The sequence below is a fragment of the Aptenodytes patagonicus genome, chromosome 2, assembly GCF_965638725.1.
Source record: "Aptenodytes patagonicus chromosome 2, bAptPat1.pri.cur, whole genome shotgun sequence".
Lineage (NCBI taxonomy): Eukaryota > Metazoa > Chordata > Aves > Sphenisciformes > Spheniscidae > Aptenodytes > Aptenodytes patagonicus.
This window is the reverse complement of record NC_134950.1, coordinates 133443610-133459526: the sequence shown is the minus strand read 5'-3', so window position 1 is coordinate 133459526 and position 15917 is coordinate 133443610. Positions and strand designations below refer to the sequence as shown.

The 15917-nt window shown below is 40.4% G+C and overlaps 1 protein-coding gene across 2 annotated transcripts in view; it reads left to right on the top strand.

The window, feature by feature from the left end:
* The window catches only part of CREB5 (cAMP responsive element binding protein 5), a 258710-nt gene that overhangs the window by 79387 nt on the left and 163406 nt on the right, over window positions 1–15917 (top strand). For both annotated transcript variants that reach the window (XM_076331268.1, XM_076331269.1), the window contains one exon: window positions 6216–6388. In XM_076331268.1, coding sequence (XP_076187383.1) covers window positions 6216–6388 — 173 coding nt within the window. The remainder of the gene's footprint in view (window positions 1–6215; window positions 6389–15917) is intronic.

The following is a 15917-nucleotide window of genomic DNA, read 5'->3' as shown; positions in this document are numbered from 1 at the left end:
GGCTTGCTGGTTTTTTTAATGTATCATTTTTATCAGGTAGCTGTTTAAGTGAGCATTTGCCTTTCTTTGAAACGTTTTGAGGAATAGATCCTTTGGCATCAGTTCTGTGTTTTTATGTGTCAGCCTTGTTTAGTGACTTCATACCTCTCGCTAAGTAAGGGAGTTAAATGGATTTTAGCAGTATGCAATAAGATCTTCTTAGTGCTTTGTCCTTGTGCTTAATGTTACTACACAGCATTTTCCAGCAGTTCTTTTCTGTGTCCTTTTTTTCTGCTTTAGTGCTTTTTCTCATTCAAGCTATACAGATGTTACAGTTTAAAAAAAGAAAAAGTATTGCATTTCAGCCTCCACCAAGTTTATGCTCTCCCATCTCTTGCATATTGGAACTTTTTCCTTTTTTTTAAAAAAAAGTAAATCTTTGTAATAGACTTTCTTTTTTCTGTAATCCTTCAACTTGCATTAGTAATCTGATTCATTTTTGATGTCCATTTTCTTCCCTAGTTCCTCTGCTATATTTGCTGGCCTTGGGTGGACAGTGAGCTTAGTTCTGTGCTTATGGCAGTTTAGGTGTTGCATGCTAGTAACAGATGAAACAGTTGTGATGGGCTGGTGTGAGGGTGTTTTCCTTACACGTTGATCTGAATAATGAGAAAATAAATGGGTTGGTGCTGTTTCTGGGGAGATTTGATTACTTTGGTTTTGAGATGATCTTTCTGTCAGGAGAGAATTCATAGAGGCTCAGTAATTTTGATAGAGATTGTATACGATTAAAATAATTTTGAAGCATGCTGTTTTTTGCCACATGTAGTCTATAATTTTCTTTACAACAATGTCTTCCAGGTCTCTAAGTTGTTTTTTTTTGGGGGGGTGGGTGTGTGTGGGCAGCATGTGCAATGGAGGAGTGTGTCACCGGTAGCTTCCACTCATGTGTGTATTATATGTATTGTGGAGTCATGATTTCCATAATCAGGTGAGATGCTACTGTACACTCCTTAAAAGTGCACAGGTAGCTGCCATTTAAATGTGTATCTTGGTTGGCCTGAATGCTGTGTGTCTGTAGAACCTTCTAGAAGACTTTAGGTTAGAAATACATGTCTTCTTTCCCCATAGACTGTAAAATGCCTTGAAGTGAGACAGCTTAGAATATTTCTCCTTGATAAAATTAATTGAGAGGCCAGGCTATATAAATTCTAAAATATTGCTGTGTATTTGATTTTTTTTTTTTCCTAAGTTGATACTTTTTCTCTTGAGTTATTTGAAAAACACTTAAAGTTGCTGTTTGGGAAAGTACAGGTAAATGATTTTTTGCAGCAAAGAAAAAAATACAAAAAGGTGCTTTTGTCTTTGTTTAGATGAATTGGATTTTTCTCTCATTTTTTTCATGGCAAATACCGTCTGACTTTAGAATTTATATCATAGTCTGCAAAATATATTTATGTACAATCAGTTATAGATGACAGCTCTATTGATCTAAAAGCTTGCTCAGAACAATCCTGAATGAATCTTCAGTTTGCATAAAACTGGTATTTGCAATTTTCATTAAACCTCACAGTTAAAAAAGAATAGTAGGAAAATATAAGCTGGCTTCGGTTCAGAAACTAGCTCCGATAGTTTAAAACCACAAACAAATTTGGTCTGAAACTCAGAATATTACAATGGATAGGAAAGAATGGATCCATCTTCTTCATCCTTTGCCTTCAGTAGATGGGGATGTGTTGATACAGGTGGTGCCATGTGACATGGATGGGTGGTTCTCTGGAAGAACCTAAGGGGTTTAGTGGAAATGGTGACTGCCTGGAGTCATGGGGTGTATTTCGCCTGTGTCTGCGCAGCCGTCATTTCTCTGCTGTGCTTGCCAACAGGGTGTGTGTTTTTGCGGAGTGATGTGTAATCCTCTCCATCAGAACATGGAAGCATGACTTCAAGAAGTTTTTAGCCTTTAGAAAAAAGAAGCATGTTGCCTATCCAAAGTTAAATGGTTGCATGTGGGAGAAAAATGCTTAAATGTTTTCTTGAAAGTCTGAAGCTAAAATGGGGAATACAGTGTAACTGGGGAGAAGCCAAGCTGATGATGATCTATTCCCTTTCCTTTTGCAGCTGGAAAGGTTGAGAATGAGCACGTTGATTTAAAAGCGCTTTGTGGATATGGCTTGTTGTTTTTTTTTTTTAATTTATTTGAATGTTAAATACTGCTGGAGAGTACAGTATGAGCACATGGGCGAGGGGAGCATTTCTATAAAAGTTCTTCAGTGTTATAATCCTAGTTTCTGCTTCAGTGGGAATGACTGGGAACTTTGGTGAGGATGAAACTTAGTCCTAGAGGAAATAAGTTTCTCTTAATTTATTGAATCTTAATTAAGATCCATTAAATGAATCTTAAGGGCAGGGGATGTCTTCTGTGTCTTTACAACTCCTGGCATGCAGGTGGCCTGTTCCCCGTGTGAACATTTAGGTTCAGTTTAATAAAATGAATAATAATAATAATCTCATATGCCCTCTTCTAATGCTGAAGGACGGTTGTGAAGATCTCTGAGAAAACTCTGAGTGTATGTCATACTCTGTCAGTGTATGAACAGGTCTTGGGAGTGTTAAAAGCAGAGGGAGAGCTCTGTCCGTATCATGACTCCTTTCAACTCCTCCTCTGAGTTGGTGTGCTGGGAGCTCCCAGCACATAGTAGCAATTAATCTTAACCATTGGCTTAAGAGCTGGAGGAGAATGAAAAGGGGAGTCAAAGTGAGATGTTCTTCATGGATCCCTGGTGGGAGAGCATGCAGAACTCCTTAAAAGTAGAGCTGGAAGCAGCCTAGCCAAATAACAATTCAGCTATAAAGTGGAGGTCTCAGTTTTGGCCAACGTTGCTGAATTTGTCCTGTTTCTACAAGGGCCCAAAGTTGAGTCTGCAAGGAGCTCATTAATATCCTATCCAGATCCATTCAGAACCAGGTGCAGAGCTCAACACAGCAAGGCCATTTTGGGAGTTCTGAAGACCGTCTGCATCACACATGCAATGAGCCTAGTCTTGATGTGCTGGTGGTATAGAGTCATTCTGCATGTCATGATGCATGTGACTAGATCAGATAGGCTTAATGTCAGATCTATTGTGCATTACCTTCCTGCCGTCTTTCAAAGCATAGGCATTGTTGTTTAAGTATGAACTTGCTTGAACTTCTCTCTAAATTCACAAGCATCTCACTGATGTAAATTATTCTGATATTGCCAAATCCTTTTCTTATGAATGTGAGAGTCATGCTGAGTTTGACATTTTGTTGGGAAATCTTAGGCTTTCTCTTGGCAGCGTAGTATAAAGGTATAATGCCTTTATATATATATGCCCAACAACAGCATTTGCATTACTGAGAATGGACATCTGTATGCATTGACAGGTTTTCATTCTGTTTTTGCTTTCCATGCATCACATATTCAGCCTGCTTTCTGAAAAGATACAATTTATTGGAAACGGTTAAAGTTTTGAAACAGCGTTACAAGTTTATGCATGTAAGCTAGCAATTACAATGTCTTATGTGCAAACAAAATTTTTCATATCCATCATAACTCATACCATTTGTACCTTAGAGAGCTCTTGTATTATAGGAGAAAAAAGGAAAGAGAAGGAGAAGAAAATGGCAATACTGAATCTAGGAGCACAGGCATCTGATATTAAATCTTTAAGTTCCGCCCTGCCATGTTACAACAAAATCCAGCCAAAATCTGGGCAAGTGCTAGGGTACCACTTGTCTAAAGCTCATGACAGATTTACATCCTGTCCCTTCCCAGGCCTCATGGACTCATGGCACCATCCATGTTTCCTTTAAAAATCCTCCCGTGTAGCGGATCGGTGTTCTGTAGCTCTTGGAAACCTGTGGTCTGGAATCTGTAATCAAGAGAAAGACTTTCTGAATCCTGGACAGTTTCATGCCAATGCTTTGGCTTCGTGCAGACAGCCCTCTTTGGAAGCGAGGCACACGTGTGCAGGCAGATCTGTGCTGGCAATGGCAGGGGGCAGTTGTGCAGCACTGCAGAGTAAACTTATTGTGGGTGACTGATGTTTTTCTTCTTTGTTGCTTCCCTATGGACCCAGAGGTACAAGTACTGTATACCTTTCTTGCAATTTAATATTTGCTGTAATAAACATACTACTGAAAGCAAACAGGCAAAACAGAAATATTTGGAAGGATTCAGAAACTGTGGAGGCAGTGTAAAGGAGAAAGTAAATGAGGGTGAACTTTGAAACAAGTCAATATCACATATTGATAGGTTTTAATTGAAACACATGCATTTAATATAAAAGGGAAGCTTTAGGAAGTGATAGTGCTAAAAGATTCACTTGCGGGTGGATAGATTATTAGACCTGGTTTTGCGAAATCTTGTAATGATCACAAAAGTCAGTATGGTTTTGAATCCTGAACTAGATTTGTGTGTGTGTGTATATATATATGTATATAGTTTTTATTTTTTAACAGAACAGTTTTTCATCAGAAAACACTAATGTATTGAAGCAGCAACATTTTTATAGGAATGTGGTAGGTGAGGGAGAACTTCTTTTGGAAAAGATTCTATGTATCTAAGGTTATTCTCTCTTTTTGCCTGATGGTCGTGACATACTACTGGGCTATGAAAAGTTACTGTTAAAGTCCTTGGTCTGGCTTCCTCTTGCAATCCATGTTCCTAAGTGAATACTGGCTGTTCTGCTGCTGGACCTGATTCATACTGTGTAAATTATTTACCGGAACAGGAACTCAGAGCTGGGTCTTCTTTGTACTGGGCGAGTGGTCTAAACATATGTCTGTAGGCAGCACCTCTGCCTCTTTATATGTTTATGAAGACTGGAACAACTCCTGTAAAAGAAACAGAGATCCCTATGTCCACAGCAGCCTGGGAAATCACCTGAAATATATAAGAATTGGGAGATAGGGGGATGACAGCTAAGGCCTTTAGTGTGGGTCCTCTAATTACTGGCTCTTTTTCCATGAGGAATGTCATCTAAAGAGTTTATTCTTGTTTTGGTTCAGAACGCAATCTTTCTTTTAGGTCTGGGATTCAATATGTTGTCTGCCTCTCCTGTCCTCCACATTTGGGCAGAGCTCTGAGTTTTCTTTCTCACCAGCTTTATCTATCGTTATCTTGTGTTTTTATGTATTTCCTAGACAAATTGGCATTCTGAATGAAATTTAACTTCAGTTTTCAATCCTGAATATTGCAGTGGTCAGGAAGATGCTTTGCATGAGCCTTGGTTGCAGTTTGTGTGTGTGTAAAGGTGGGTTTTTTTTCCCCTTTTCCTCAGCCTAGCATGAGGTCACAATGGAAAGTTTCTTTTCCTCTTACTGCTAACAATCCACACGTTGATGCCTGATAGGAAATTAATGCTCTCAAGGTTACCATATTTTTCGTATGTATACACTGTGGGTTATCTCTGGCCTGAGAGTTTTGTTTGTTTTTAGACGCAGGCCAAGTCAAACCCTGCGGTTTAGCAGCAGTGTGTATTGTGTGTGTGTGTGTGTGTGTAGGGATAATAGGAGAGAAGTTTTATTCCAGAGTTCCTTCCTCAGTAGTATCCTGGTCTCTCGTGGCTTGTTTGCTCTGTGGATGAGTTATCTGTGAACTTTTTTTTTTTAAAAAGAACTTTTTAAGGGCTCCAACTTACCTGAAGCAGAGGTTATATATGTGCAAATACAGTGCTATTATTCTAGGCCTCTGGGATATTACTGCTCTATAAAATATATAGAGGCTAATAGAAATGGCTGTTTCGTGACATACCATGTACTGTTTGTTACTTTGGGACTATAAAACTTGATTTGCTTGTCAGTCTAAGCAGACCTAGTACACAGTAAACAACCCATGTAGTAAATCATGGTGCCATGCACTCACCACAGAATTCATTTTCAAACAAAATATATATCGCGTTCAGTTAGGAGAATATGTGCTAAATATCCCCATTATAAATCACGAGTCAGAATCACAGAAGAGTGATCAGTCAACTTGCGGGTATTTTTCCATTTATATTGCCTTGTAAAAGTAAATAGTTATTTTTCATTTCTTTATCGTTGTTGGTTACAAGAAGATCTATTGACTTGGGATTTACCAGGAGCCAGTAACATTTCATATTGTTGATACTTTCAGATTTCTGATTGTATTCCTATAGAACACAAAAACAAGGTAAGACATTTATTTCTTTTTCATTTTCCTCCACCATCCCCCATTTCCCTTCTTTTCACAGAATATCTCCATGCATAACACAGTTGGAGGAGCAATGGCAGGACCTGGATCTCACCAGCTGACAAATACAAGGATGCCAAACCACGACACCAGCGTTGTTATTCAACAAGCCATGCCGTCTCCACAGTCCAGTTCGGTCATTACGCAAGCACCTTCCACAAATCGACAGATTGGGTAAATCCATTTCCATTTTCTCACTTCTCCAGTTTTCTGGCTCCAGCAGCTGCATGTAGGACCAGATGTTGTCCTTGTGGTTCTTAAGGTTCAGCTGCGTGCAGGACCAGATGTTGTCCTCATGGTTCTTGAGGTTATGGAGCTCACACTTGATCCTGCCAGCATGCGGCAAGGACCCCTGCAACATGCGTTGCAGACTGTGGGGGAATGGCCAGGATACTACATCTACCCCAGACCTGGCACTTTGGTTCAAAAGGGGCAGAGTGCTGTACTTGCAGGGAATTCCTGCTTTCTCCTTCCAGATTTTTGTTTTTATCTGCTTACATTCAAAGTTCATGTTGTTTCTATAACTGCTCTGGGAAGAAAGTGTATTTCTGAAGCTGATCCTTTCACTTCCTTCAATGGGAATTCTGAGTGCTCAGTGGGATTAGGCCATTTCCTAGGTACTCTTTTTAATTGAGGAATGCTAGAAGACAAAATAAAAAGACCATCAAGATAAATGGAGTTTGGCACAGCCACCTCTGTGAGCAGTTGCTCAATTTGTGATGATGGATTGATATTTATTCCCATAGATTGACAGTATGGATGCTTATTGTATTGGCTTGAATGCCAATTGTGTGCTCATGTTTGGAGAACTGCACGTACAAAAACACGTGTCTTGTACACTCGGTTACTTCCAGCAAACATGAGGTCCTTATAAGTCACAATAACTTGTTTTTAATTATACAGAAACTGCCCAGATGGTTTGAGGGTATAGGTTTTTTTTTTTTGGTCACACAAGTCTGAGAATTTGGGGGGGTTTATGCATGAAAACATATGGACAAAAAGATAAATCCGTGGACTGAGAATGAAGCAGCAGTCTAGATTCATTACCTGTCGTTTGTAATTTGGTCACATCCATTATATGATAAGTGCAAAAGCAGTCTCTGTCCCCAGTCATTGCCTAAATAATTGATGAGCAACTTGCAGTCTCTTCAGAGTAAGACCAAAAAGTGAAACCATGGCATTGAAAACTCAAAATCCAGTTATTCTTGAGTTTTCTTTCAATATTCCTGATGGCTGGGGCAGGATATAGACCACAGGCTCTCCATCTCCCAGTGCTGTGGTGGCAGGGATGGCCCGTGGCACTGACTGCTCCATAAGGGTTATCCAGCCACGCACAGGACACGGATTCCATCCACTGCCCCAGTTTTTTGCTCCTGGCAAAGCTCCTCTACTTTCCTTTTTACTACTATTTCAGGATTTGGTTCTTAATATAGAAATCTGATAGTATGGGTAAGGTAAACGTATTTGATAGATGTGCCTTTGTATATGTTACATATTGACAAAACACAGTCTTCACTGAGATTTCATGTGCAATACTGTTTGCCTGTGAATCCAAGAAAGTTGTTGTCTTATACATGTCCCATTCTGTTCAAAGACAGGGCACTGGGAGAGAGGGAGGGGGGAAGAAACAGTTCCTTTTTCAGTTTTAGAAAGAAAAACAGCTAATGCCATTATTTGGGTTAAGGATGATTAAGCTCCTGTTCAAATTGTGACTTAATAGGTCTAGTGGTAATTATGATCCTAATTAAAAACAAAAAAACCCAAAACAATTTTTAATACTCAGTGGTGAGGTGTTTTATATGGGACTGTATTTGGCTTCCAAACAATTGTTTCTATATAATGAGAAAAAAACTGCATGTGGTTTTGCAAGACCCTGTCAGTCAGGTTTTAGGTTTGCGTTGGTTCGGGGCCATGGTGATTAGAATCTCCAGAGTTGGAGAGGTTGAGAATAAAAAGGCCTATTTCCTAGTCAGTGGTGAGCATCTCGTTTGGGAAACTTTGTCATGACATATCTTAATTCTCCCCTGTGATTGAATCACACAAATGTTTCCTAAGTCTGAGTCTAAAGCTGCTCTATTGGGAGGCGATTGTCAGCATTTTAGTCTCTGTGTGAGTTGGTGTGTGAATGAGACTTATGGTGTGACCTCCAGCATACTCTGTTCCCCATTCTTCCCTCTTCCTAGGAGGTTTTGTTTTTTGTTCATGGTGTGTCCTAGGAGATAATTGCTGCATTTTGGACTTCATCTACTTGCCAAAGTGTTGAGCATCCTTGTTGTTTGTCGTCTTTTCCTTCAGTCTTTTCCCTGTGGTGCCTGTTTTATTTATTCAAAGAACATATCTTGTCGTTTCCATTTATCTTCATCTTATCCTTCTAAACGTGCTAAGAATTACATCCAAGACTCATTCATGAGGAATACGGACTGGACAGTGGTTTCGATATTAGGCAACTGAAGAAAAATCCAGATGGGTTCAGAAAATGTTTGAGTTCTGCAAAGTTTGGTGGTTTTGGTTTGGCCTTACAAAGTTGAGATGCTTCAGCTTTTTAACAAGCTCACATTCTGAGGTGCTCAAATCAGTGGTTTTGGGTTGGGTTGCCCCGTTTTTTTTAAAACATCTGAAGCTGCCCCAAAGGGTAGGTGAGTCCTTAACATGGAGAAGTGTGCCCTGGAATATGACTTTTAATGAGCAATAAAAACAGCAGAGAGCAACTGGGTAAAACCCTCACTGAGCTAGTTCTGTAAGAGCAGGATCAAGCCCTAAAGGTTATATAGAACCATCTTGTAGCAATATTCTGATTTTTATCACAACCACAAATATTTTAGTGTCAGACTATGGCCAAGCCACCTGCAAATGTTTGTGATGGCCTTACTCCAATGAAAACAGGGAACAGCAATGAAAGTCTTCATTTAGACCCTGCTCGTAGGCTGTGCTCCAGTAACAGAGAATGGGACCCACCTGTGCCCGCACACAGCTCGTTTCATGGTGAGGAGCGGGTGAGTTCACAGCAGCTGACATTCCCAAGGGATGTAATTTTTCCCTACTTTCTTCTCTCTTTCTCTTTTCCTCCCTCTCCCTCACTCTCTGCCTCTCTCTCTTTTCCTATCCCCTCCTCTGGCACTGGGGGCTTGCATACGAAACGAGATATTGACACAAGGCATGGGAAAACATGACAGAATGAGCATTGTTGGGCAAGCCTTACTGGCACAGTGTATATGCACACATTGTTTCAGATACTAAGCTTCAGCTACTACTGAACAGGCATTCAGCCAGGTTAATAAGAAAAAGGGAAGAGCATGAAGGTTAATAACTTAAAAAATAAGACAGGGTGCAGTCCTGCTTTCCTCCCACCATGTACCTGGTTGAGAACAAACAGCAACATTATCATTACAGCAAACTGGCAGGTTGGTATAAAGGTCCCAGATAGCATTTATGTGGTGAGGCAGTCTCTAACCTACTTGCCAGCCCCTCCTCCCTCCCTCCCAAGCCTTTAGCATGTGGGAGGAATGCTGTAACTAGTAACTACTTGTGCCGATGAAAAATCAGTTGAGGAACACTTAGCAGTGAAGGGTGTCTTTGGCTGATTAATAGCACATCATTTGGAGATAAGACACATGCAGGAAAAGCAGTAAGGCATATGGAGGAAGGGGAGAAAAAATGATATAAGACATACATTTGTCAAAGGTATAGAAAGGCAGATAAGCTGAATCAGCTCAAGATATGGGACTCTGAACTAGGCCATACAATAGCAGTGTTTGTCGTCTTTTTTTAAAATAACTCCATTATTTCAGTGACCGAGTATTCAGCAATGTATGTGAAAATTATGGTCAGACAAATTGGTGACAACACAGTACACGGGCTGCTTTATCTGGGCACGTCTTCTGCTAGGTAAGATGTCTTTTTCAGACCAGCAAAAACTGTAGGTGGCTGCAGCCTAACAGCTCAGTGTTCCTGGAGAAAGTAACCTGCTGCTGTTTTTCAAGGTAGTAGCAGACATGGCTAGTAATTATTTCAGCTTGAAACTCACTGGTACAGCTCTGTATCTGAAAGGGAACACAGGAGGATTCAGGGTTGTCACAGATCCAGCAAGTTTTTAATACTGTACTAAATAGAGAGGGAGACATGAGTCCAGTTTCAGTGAACTCAGGCTCCAAAGTGGACATAGAGCACTAACCATGTGATGTAGATTATCTGTTTTCAAAGTGTTGTAGAGCATTATAATCAAGATAAGATGGTCTTCTGGCACAGCATCAGAAGGGAAAAATTGCAACCACATTTGATGAAATGCAATCAGGTAGGAGAAGGCAACAAGAGGGATTTGGAAGATGCCTCTGGTGCCTTTATGTACCGAAGAATCATGGTACCAGTGGGAGGACAGCCTTTCAATCCCCACATGCAGCATTAATTTTAACACCTATGCATTTCCTTCCTGTTCTTCTCTCTTCCCTCTTACAATGCCATACGTCTCTGTTTCCAGTTTATCATCTTTTCATGGGGTTGAATGCTTTCCAAACGGAGGGTCATGGAAAACGGAGCGGTCATGAAAACTGCATGTAATGGGACTATCGGAGGTTCGGTGACACAACGAGGAGCAATCTCATTGTGACTGGCCTTGAGGATTTGGAAAATCAAAAAAACTTCTCAGCTGTAGTGTTAATCTGAGGGACCTGAGATGGCAGAAGGACAGGGCTCCTCTTGGGCAAGCACAGGAGTTTTACCATAGCGGCAAGCTACCTGAGACTGCTACTGCTGGTTGAGTTCTCAGAGTATCCTGCTATCATCCTTTATAGCTTGAGGAAACAGAAGAGACTCCTGTAAAAGATGTTCATGGGCAGAAACCCTTCTATAATGCACCTAGTTCTGGAAGGCACTTGGAATAGGCTGGTAACTCAGAACGATCTTTGTACATACCAGAGAAAGTCTCTCTTTAAGCTCCTAGTAAGTTGGAGGAGTGCGTGGCATCAAAGAGGCCATGGAATGATGTGCTTTTATTAAATTCAAAGACCAGTTCCCTTTCCAGGAAACCTGGGATAAAAGCCTCTGTTCCAACTCACGCATTTGAACTGAATCACCACAGTATGTTGTGAGATGAGAAGAAATGTGCAGTGAGAGATGAAGTATCAAATGACCTCTCGGTTACTTGATCAGGTCCATTCCATAGCCTTGCTTGCGCAGGATGTAAGAGCATCAAGTTAGATCACTGGAAGGGGAGGAAAAGGGAGAGGTGGGAAAAGAGAGCATCTGACAGTGTTGTTCTGTCCAAATTTTTTTTTTTCCTGTCTTTGTACTCAAAGTTGGGCTTTATTCCCTCTTTAGTGCTCCTGTTTCTTTCTCTTCTGTTTATGCTAAGACATGTTTTCTCTAGTCCCTTCTACTGCACTGACCTCGGCCAACCTTAACATGGAATCCCATCAAGCCACATGTGTGCAGCAGCCACAAGTCTCTGGGAAGCTCAGGTGAATCACTTAGGGAATTATTACAAGTGAGCCATTCACAGAAACAAGTTGTCTCATAGCTTACGGCTAGTAGACAGGGTGATGTGGGAGAAAATGGAGTCTGATAGATGGATCCTTTCAAGCTGTTTCATCCCTTTTAGCTAGCTGCTGCCCGGGTCCACACATTGACCTGCAGACCGAACTGTGCCGCTCTGCCTGTTTGGAAGCTCTGTCTGCTCCCCAGCCTCCCCTGTTGTTTGCATCAGCATGTTCAGGAGCTGCTGACTCAATCTCTCCTGACACTGCTGAGTCAGGAAGAAAAAGAGCAAACAGCACCGGTCTGTGTGTCAGACACAGCACAAAGGGATGATTGTTCACAACATCTCGCTTCTATCCCCAACCACATACTCCCGTGCCTTCTCAAAAACTCTTTCTTGCTGTAAGGTCTAGGGAGGGGTTGGAAAGTACTGACATATATCAAGATGACTTTCAGGGGACTGAAAGGAAGATCATTAGCCAGGTAATAAATAGCCTGTCAACCAGGAATGGAGACGGTTTAGTGTGTTTCTTATCTGACTTGAAGTCAACTGTTATCCTGAAAGTTATGTGCTTGTTACACATGTTGGTTAAATTTATTAATGAACACGGTATCTTATGCCTCGTACTTTCTACTTGACAAAGGTCCTAAGCTTATTAGAAATGTTACTGTTCACAGCAACAACACCAAAAAAAACCCATGAGGGATATTGTGTGACTTGCTGGCCACTGACTCTTATTAGGGTTGTTATCTTTCATTATGAAGAGAAACCAGCCCTCTCCCGATGGTTGTTTCAGATAGGTAGTGAAACCACACTCAAGCCAATTCGTATATAAGCGGTTTCTAAGAAATGGATCATGATGTTTCCATTCTGGAAAGCTCATCCCACCCAAGAACTATAGGAAAGTCAAGTCCGAATAGTGTACTGTACCCATAACTGAATCTGAACAGAAATAGCGAGCTTTTGTAGGCATAGGTTGGCTCTCACATCAGAGTAAGTCATAAATAGGACTTAAATACGATACACAGAACTTGGAGAATACAGCATTGATTGCTTCATTTTAGTGGTTGGTATCTCTTATGCACCTCCCATATATATGTGTGTATATATATATATATAAAAAAATACACACTGTATAAATCTTTAAAGGTGTCATCAAAATTTATAGTCAGAGCTTCTGATTTATATGACTCTCTGAACTGAAACAGATGTAAAATCATTTTCGGATGGAAGAGGATCTCAGAGTTGCAGTGGGTTTGATGCAACAGATCAAGCTTTCCTAGACCAGAAATTATCATTAGAGCTCTGCACAGCCGAATCACGTAGCTCTGCTCTTCGTCACAGGGTTGCACTTAACATGCCCTGATGCATGATTCCAGTGTGTGTTTTGTCCACGTGTCAGCCTGTTTGACAGGTAACTAAGCTGCAGTAAAACCCTAACTCAAACAATATAGACTTTGTTTGGTGTAAGGCTTTTTTTTATTTCTTTCTTTTCTTTTTATTTAAGAGAGTAATTTGCAGGTTCCAGAGAAAGAACAAGCTCGCACCATGTCAGTTCAGAGAAGGCCTTAAATGTTTGCTGGGGGTGGCACAGGGGCTATAATGATGGTGTAAAAAGTGAAGACCTTTATGTGCAAAGAACTCTGAGAAAAATTTAATTGCTCACTAAGAAGTTACGTTTGTATCTGTTCAATAAGGGAATTGGCATTGATGTGGTGAACAGAAACCACTTTGATTTTACGTGGTTTGCCTTGCCGGTGTACTTTTTGAACATTTTCAAAAGGATATAAAAACATACCATAAGTTAGCAAACTACTATAAGTTAGTAAAGTGTTAATGTTTAGTTTGTTGTGGTTTTTTTTTTTAAGCTGGTACCTGGCTGAAAACCAACGACAGTAGTTCAGAGAAGAAGTCCTGGGGGAAAACACAGAAATTATAGACTATGCGTAAATTGTATGGATCCTATTTTACCACCTGTAAAAGTAGGCCTCCCTATTAATTGATGAGTTGAGTTTTAGAAATCAGTGGTACAGATTGGTCTCATGTAAGGCATATATATGGTTTTGTTTATACTTATGGACAGGCCAAATACACATTTGAAAAAAACCGAACAAAACAAAACCCCAATACAATTTAAATCAAAAGCAAGATAAATCTAAGATTACAACATCACCGAAAAAACTTCTTTTAAACAAACAGAATGATGCTTGATTTAGAGGGGGAAAAAAAATTAAATAAATCTGTCACTTTTGAGACGTTCTAGCAAAGTTCCACAGGGTAAATCATCATTTTAAATTCTCTTAGCAATGTTTAGTAACAAATTGCAAGGAGCTGGTGACTAAACAGATCTGCAGGTAGATTGAGAAGAGTTTATTTTGATGAGTGCAGGAAGAGTGTTCCTTGGAAGAAGGAACAAATTAGACAGCGTGTTTTAGAAACATTTGCTGCTATGAGCATCTGTATTCTGCCAAGAGACCTTTATTCTGAGCTCACGTAAGTGGAATTTTGCCAGTAAAAGAAGGGGTTGTGTTTCTGCAGTTGTAGGATCCAGGTCCTAATTGGTTTATGAAATGAAGGGGGCAATCTTTGAGCTATTACCAGCTTCCTCTGCTGCAAGTGAAGTGAATCGCAGCTGTTCTGATAGGGTCCATAAAAAGTTGGCGAGGTAATAAAATGTTTTCAGTGGACAATTCTCCAAATGAGTGAAATCCAAATCCCTGGCTTATTTGACAGTCTTTAGAGAATTGTATATATTTCCTGGGGAATTCTGATTTATATTATGTTACTTTTATCTAGTTCTTTAACCATAGCATCCAGTCTGACCAGTGCTGTAAATGTAAGGGCTCAAAGTAACATTCTTACTTCTTTTTAACCCTACAAATTGAAATACAGTGTGTACATATCAAACATTTGATGTAAGAAAAAGGTTGTGCCTGTTGTTAGTTTTCTACATTTTCTTGCTTGTGTCTTTATACTTTTCTGTCCCCCCATCTCTTGCTCTTCTTTCATGAGATTAAAAAAAAAAGGCACAGTTAGCATCAAGTGATCCTAGACAGAAATTCTTCTGGTGCTTCTAGTCCCATGATTTCTTTAATGAAAATAGTAGCTTTTGATCTTCCTAAGTTTTCTCTGAGCAACTTAGTTTCCTAGACCTGGTCAGAAGTCAGATATGTTAATCCTGACTTCCTAGCAGAGCAGTTGTTCTAAATCATTTGTTCAGCTCATGGTGGTTTTGAGACTGATTATGTACATCTAATAGTCCCTAAAGCTCCCTGGCGCTGATTCAAGTACAACCAGACATTTTTGGTATCAATGCGTATGTTGAGGAATTCACAATTTTCCATGAAGACCGTTAAGTGTTCATTTAGAATTCTGTTGTTCTTCCCAGCATTCCCATCATTAAGCATTTTTATTTAGGGCCTGGATGTCTATAAACATATCTTTCCCCCCCTTCCCCCCCCCCCCCCCCCCCCCGAAATGTCTGTGATTTCCCAGGCAAAGACAGGATGATCCCACCTTTGAAAGTAAGATGACCTAAAAAGAATAGAAATAGAGAACATAATGAGAAGTTTCTTAAAGAGTAATGAATTGGGTTTCCAGGTTGGTTACATCTCAGCTGATAGGGCTTGAAGCTCGCGCTGCCGTGAGCATCCGCTTTCATACCTGTAGCTGGGCATTTATATAACATATCATCAAAGCTTCTCCCTTTATATTAGTCCTTGTATGGCAGATGTTGCTTGTCATAACTTAGATAGGCCGCTGCCTCTGGTGTCTAGAGAGCGACCATGCCAGTGCACTTCAGCTGCAAGGTGCTGTCTGGGCAACCTCTGATCTTAAAGGAGTGCAACTAGGAAGCAAGTGCTAGCTACAGCTGAGTATCTGGCTTCCTTTTCTGACAGGTGGTTTCTCATACCACATGTCCCTGGCTTGTAACATGCAGTAGGGTTGTCCCACGTATTGCATAGGAAGGTGTTTAAGAGGTGCACAGATCCGAATGGTGATGCTCTCCTGGAGCATCTGTGCAGAGCTGCGTGCAGGAAGCTTCCCTGACATACTCATGGGTAAAGCTTGTGTTCTCAGCAAGTGTTTTTGTGCTGTTACTGGGAACTGCCTCTGGAGAGATGAACTGCTGACTTAATGTGCCTGAAGGAGTCTCTCTTTGGATATGCTGGATTTCATTAATTCATTATCGCTGTGAGTTGTTGATGTAACTTTTTTGGGCAGCACATGAAA